At 40.5% G+C, this 6,000-nt stretch overlaps 1 protein-coding gene across 3 annotated transcripts in view; it reads left to right on the top strand.

The window, feature by feature from the left end:
• FMOD (fibromodulin) overlaps positions 1–4,406 on the top strand; it is a 32,810-nt gene extending 28,404 nt beyond the window's left edge. For all 3 annotated transcript variants that reach the window (XM_078391950.1, XM_020796897.3, XM_020796889.3), the window contains exon 3: positions 2,024–4,406. In XM_078391950.1, the coding sequence (XP_078248076.1) occupies positions 2,024–2,175 (152 nt within the window). In that variant the 3' untranslated portion in view covers positions 2,176–4,406. The remainder of the gene's footprint in view (positions 1–2,023) is intronic.
• The last annotated feature ends 1,594 nt before the right edge of the window (positions 4,407–6,000 follow it).

The raw sequence follows: 6,000 nt of genomic DNA on the forward strand, positions 1-6,000 counted from the left end.
CTTTCTCTTTTGTGGCATCCAAGGCAGCTTGCCACATGCATTTTTAAAAGAAGAAAATATGGTTATCCGTATTAACCTATTGCAGCTGAAAACAAGGGGTTATGATTGTCTCACCTTGGAGATTTCTTCTCATTCTCCCCCTATCCATAGTTGTCCACCATCGCAGCTATTCTGACTCTTTCCTGCACTTCTTTTTCCATTTGTTATAGCAGGAGCTTTAGTTTGACTGTAGCTCACTTCAGAGACATGAAATGCTATCCAGAATTTCAGGTACATACATACATACATACATACATACATACATACATACATACATACATACATACATACATACATACATACATACATACATACATACATACATACATACATACATACATACATACATACATACATACATACATACATACATACATACATACATACATACATACATACATACATACAACTGGGGATGGGACTGAACACAGTGAAGTCACTGCCAGTAGTACTAGTGAAATACAATTCCCCTCTGATCTCACTGTCCTTCTGCTATTTCTTCTTTGCATATAAAAACTGAAATTCTGGAGGATTTCACTTCAGAGAACAGAGAATGGATGAAGCTGGGGCTACCGTCTACAAAAGCTCAGGCTATAATTGATGTGTTGGTTTTAAGGTGCTTCTGGAGTCTTTGTTGCTCATGCATTATTTTTATTTATTTCGCATCCATCTGTATGAATAGATTTACAGACAAATCAGCAACATAAGAGGGTCCAGCTTTAACAATCTTATGACATAAAATCTGACCCAAAGAAAGCAACAATGAAAGGAACGAAAGATGAGAAGGAAAACGGGAAAAATATATTTGTATTCAGTTGCACATATTATAACAAAATCCAGTAAAAATACTAACCAAAGCAGGAGCTTTTGTTCACACATGTGGGTGTGATGTGTCACATATAGTATATTTCTATTAGATTTAACAGAGTCCAGCTGCACAGAATATTTACGTGGACCTTCAATGTCCTATGTACAGTTTCACTCAACGGTGAACAGAGACTGGTTTCACCAAGTGCATTATTAATGCCATTGCTAGGAAAAGGAGGTTTTTTGGACTACAGGTTTCCTGGAGAAGTGGCGGATGCTTCAGCCCCAAAGACATTAGGAAGCAGATACCACAGTAGGAAAACACTACCATGTGAAATGTTTTAATGTTTGTAATTCACCATTGGAGCTGTGTGCAATAAAACAATGATTTTTGTATCACCGCTGAAAATGACCTAAACCTTAGGCCTTCAAAGAAGTTAACCCCTAGCAATGGCTACTATGCTAGCTTTATGGCTAGAGTTCAATTTAGAGAAGAAAATCTGACCTTAAACAAGCTTCATGCTCATTATGATGTCAAGGGCCAATGTATTAAATTTACTGCCTCTTCTCATGATGAGAATACTGACCTTCAGTGGTCATAGCAAAATCTAAAGCTTTAAGATGCTGGTAGGACTCAGCTGATTTCTAAAGTTGCATGATAAATCGGATATTAATAACACAATTTTCCTGAGGGTCAGGCCTGACTGTCATTAGAGATTAATTACATTAGTGCTCCAGGTGATTCAGGCAGGCCTTAATATCTGAGAGATCAGAACTGTGAACAAAGCTGTGCATAGATCCTGAAACCTGATGAAAAAACAAAGCAAGCTAATTTGCAAAATATGGAAAGTAGGAAAACATTCTGCAGTGAATATACTTTCATATACTTTCTCCGGGGACAGAATCCCCTCTTTTAATGACAGTTTATTGTTTGGCCAACAGTTTGTGGGGATGTGACTTAGTTATGTCAACAAATAGACAGTTTTATCTAATATACCTGTTTTATCTATTTTATGTCTATCGTGTTTTATCCTGCTATAAACCACCCAGAGTAGTGCATTGCACTCATGTGGGTCTTTATAACTCTAAGAAACAAAATAAATAAATATTGCTGTTTTTTTAAAAAATATATATGTTAAGTGACATGGGATTCTTTCTTCCTTTTCCTTCTTTCCAGAATTTACCATCAGCAGCTTCTGCACCCTTGTTGACATCATGAACTTTTCCAGGCTACAAGTCCTGAGGTTGGATGGGAACGAGATCCAGAGAAACAACGTGCCCTCAGACGCCCCACTTTGCCTGCGATGGGCCAGCGTCATAGAGATTTAGCCCTTGCCTTTACTCCTTTTCTTAATCCCCTCCCTCTGAGAAGGTGGTCACTTGCAAAGGAAGACAGAGCTCCTGTTCCTTTTAATAGTAGGATGGAAGAAGAAATTTCAGCAGATATAATTTCACTGACAAGCTATTCCTGCTGAAATACCTGCTTCCACACAACTGTTGATGGTACAGGAGCCCTTTCCTTCACTGCAGAAGGCCACCCTATCACCACCCCCAAGAAGAGTATCAGTCCTTCCTGAGACCACACAGGAGCAGAGGTTGATCTCCATTTCGCTACATTTGATTCAGCTTCTGCAATCATGCAAAAACATAGGATTTGATCCAAGATGTGATGCCCTTACTAGCCAATCAGGTGACAACACACACACATGCAAAATCTTTGCTCACCTTGTTGTCCACCCTTTCTCTATTCTCTCTCTTTCAAAAGCCAATCACTGGTCTGGGGTTCCCAAGGGAGGCTATCAGGTTGCATGTGTCTCTCCTTCTGGATGGGTGGATGGGGGAAGGAAGAGATGTTTATAGATGTCATTACATTTCATATGTGTAAGCTTTAGAAATTTGATGCCAGTTGAGCTGCCCTTGGAGTTTTCCATGTAGGAGGATCTCCCTGTAAATGGAGCTTATGGAGGAGGGGACAGAAAAAGATGGAAGTCAAACAAAACAAAAACGGGTTAAACAGCTGGCCACACAACAAGGAGCAATTACAAGAGACAGGATGGAGGAACTGCAAAAGAGAAAGGGAGAGAGAAAATTACTGTCAGGATTGGAGTCATCTTTTCAGATGGCTTTCAAAGTTGAATATAGCTCCCCTGGTGTCAGGCTTCCTATTAAATGCCATCTTTCATCACAATTTCTCCCTCACTTTATTTTTCATTTTCCCTTCAATATTGATTACAAGAACCCACAAAGTAATAAGTGAGGAATCCAAATCCCTACAATCAGACAAACACAATAATAATAATATGAATTAATCATGATGCTACATATCCCTGAATCATATCATTCATTGCAGGTTCTTCATAATTTACTCTCTGGAAGGCTACAAAACAAATGTTTCCCGGCATGTTCATAGCTCCACTGAGACCCATTTCCCTTTCTCTTCGCCATTCTTATGTTTTCCTAGACCGAAGTTTTATTGTCACCATTATGTTTTATTTCTTCCAGTTTTGTTCAATCAATAACTTTACAGAAGAAAGATTTTTTTAAAAAAAGAACCATCTCTATCTGGGAATTTGGAAGCGATTTTTTTTAGAGAGAATGACAAGAAACAATACTGGATTAAATGGGAAGTTCCCAAAATCTAGTATAACATATACAGTATAATTTCGCACAATTGCATAGGTCTGTGATATGTGTAGAGACTCTATAGCCACACCACACCTGTACAGGAAGAAAATAACCCTCTATTTCCAGAAGACTGCAGGGAATTTTTTCAGATATCTACGCTTCTGAAGGATTTAAGCCACGCTTGAGGCATTGAATACACTGCATATTAGTAACCTTAGCCAGTTTGACAGAAAAGAGTTTTCTTCTGCCCTCTGCTATCGTGCAGTTTGGTTTATTAATCAGTGCTTACAGAATACAGGTTTAATACTTCCTTCTATGTGCTGCTTATGTGCATATGAAGAATGCTGCTCTTATTGAGGCAACATTCCTAGTCGGCTGTAAAATGTAACATGAGCTAAGTTAGCCTTAAAGTACTTGATGAGAATGTAAGATCATTCAGGAAGGTATCATTCAGCCAGCATATCATGAAAAACAGAGCATTTTATGATTGCTCTGCTCTGTAAATGCCCATTTGGGTATAGCAATCCAATTAAAATTGCACCCCAAATTCATTTTTGCAGCAGAATTCCATTCTAGCTTCCAGTGTGTTTAATTGCATTCATTGTAACTTGTCTGCTTGGCTCTAGAATTGACTGGGCTGAATTTCATGCACTTTGTAGCTTTATGGCTTGCCTTAAGAATGTATGGTGCTTTTCATTTTGAAGCTCCCCTCCCATATCCATTGAATTATTTTGTTTGTTTATAATCCAGGGAGGAGAGGGGGGAGGAGATGTAAAACAAGGAGGAAGAGAAAATTAGGGAACATGGGAAGCTCAAAATGCCCTTGAAACTTTATGTATTTAAAGTGCATGCTGATAATATAAAAGAACTATGTAGAGGCACAAATTGTAGATACCATTACTGATCAATAAAGCCCTTTTTATAATTGCACAGAATGTCTTGAAAACTACCTATTACACAGATGACAGTTGGAACATCTGCTGTTGATTACAAAAGGGCAGGAAACAATGCATCTTGGATCTATGGGAGAGCTTATGGCTGCACCTCTATAAGGGTCCTTCTGCACAAAACATGGACATGTTCCACATTTAAGGCACTGTATTCATTCTCTGTAGGCTGCCCAGGACCTCATGTTCACCAGTCCAGCAATAACATATTTGTTGAGAGACATCTACAAGGAATCCTCAGATCATACTCATTCTAGAGGATGGGGCTAGTGCTATGTTTCATGTGCTTAATGACCAAGCATAATGAACACTCACCAGGAGGTGGGGAGGTGTGAGAAGGATAGGGAGTGAGTGGTGCTTTTCTCTCTTCTGCCTTTGGTCTGCACAAACCAGGCACTGTTGTCGGGCTATGGAGACAATGGCTCAGCCCCGAAGGTCCACAAGGTGAGGCATTATGCAGTGGTGTCGAACTGTGGCCCTCCAGATGTTCTTGGCCTTCAACTCCCAGAAATCCTGGCCAGCAGAGGTGGTGGTGAAGGCTTCTGGGAGTTGAAGTCCAAGAACATCTGGAGGGCCACAGTTCGACACCACTGCATTATAGGAAAGGCTGGGAATTGTTTTGCCTGTACCCTCTTCCCGGGGCATTGCTCCAAGAAGCCAATGAGGAAGCAACGAGGGTATGTAGGCAATGAACAGCAGAGAAAGGCACCTCCACCTCCCCTCCCTTCTTTGTACATTTTTGGGTTGTCAGGGAGCATTCTGCAGCCAGTGAGTGTTGCAGGCAGTGGCGGCTGATAGTGACTCCAATTGTGGGTGTATTATCAATCTATTCCAGGTTTTAAACTGCACTTTATTATCGAGGGTGTTTTTCCCTATCCACCAAAAAGGTTCAGCACTATGGGTCACTGCTGTAAGGCGCAGGTTAAAACCCAGAATAAATGTACAGCACTCCAAAACTGGAGTCACCAGCTGCCACTACCTTCTCATCTCCATGACCATTCTCCCCTTCCTGGTGAACATTTTGCGGGCTGGGAGCACTCCTCAATATGTTTCTGGATGCAGCAGTGGCAGGGTGATGGAGAGAAGATAGCAGGGGTGGTGGGGGCAGCTGATCACCTTCTCTGCACTCCAACGCCCAAGTGGTTCTTTTAGATGGGTAAATAGCCAAGCTAGCACTATTCACATTACTTCAATGAAACCTAGATTTGGAAAAGATTGCATTTTTGAACTACCAGGAGGATTACCATGTTAATCTACACTCTGTTTTAACAAAATCAACACTCTTGTGGCACATTAAAGACTCACAAGTTATCTAGTATTAGCTTTTGTGGACTGAAGCCTGCTTGTTTGGATGCTTGAAATGCAGCCTCAGTAGATGGGCATTTATAGGATCATGATGTGGAGGAAAATATTCGTATTTCGCCTCAGGTTTTAATATTTGTATTCTTATTCTCTCTTCCCATTCTTATCTCAATCCTGGCCAAAGCATGCAAGCCAGGGATTCCCAAACTTTTCAGCATCACACCCTGTGACAACCCCAGACCTACTGGAGTATGCCACCCTATAGTTATGCTGCCACCAA

The sequence above is a fragment of the Pogona vitticeps genome, chromosome 4 (assembly GCF_051106095.1).
Source record: "Pogona vitticeps strain Pit_001003342236 chromosome 4, PviZW2.1, whole genome shotgun sequence".
NCBI classification, from domain to species: Eukaryota; Metazoa; Chordata; class Lepidosauria; order Squamata; family Agamidae; genus Pogona; species Pogona vitticeps.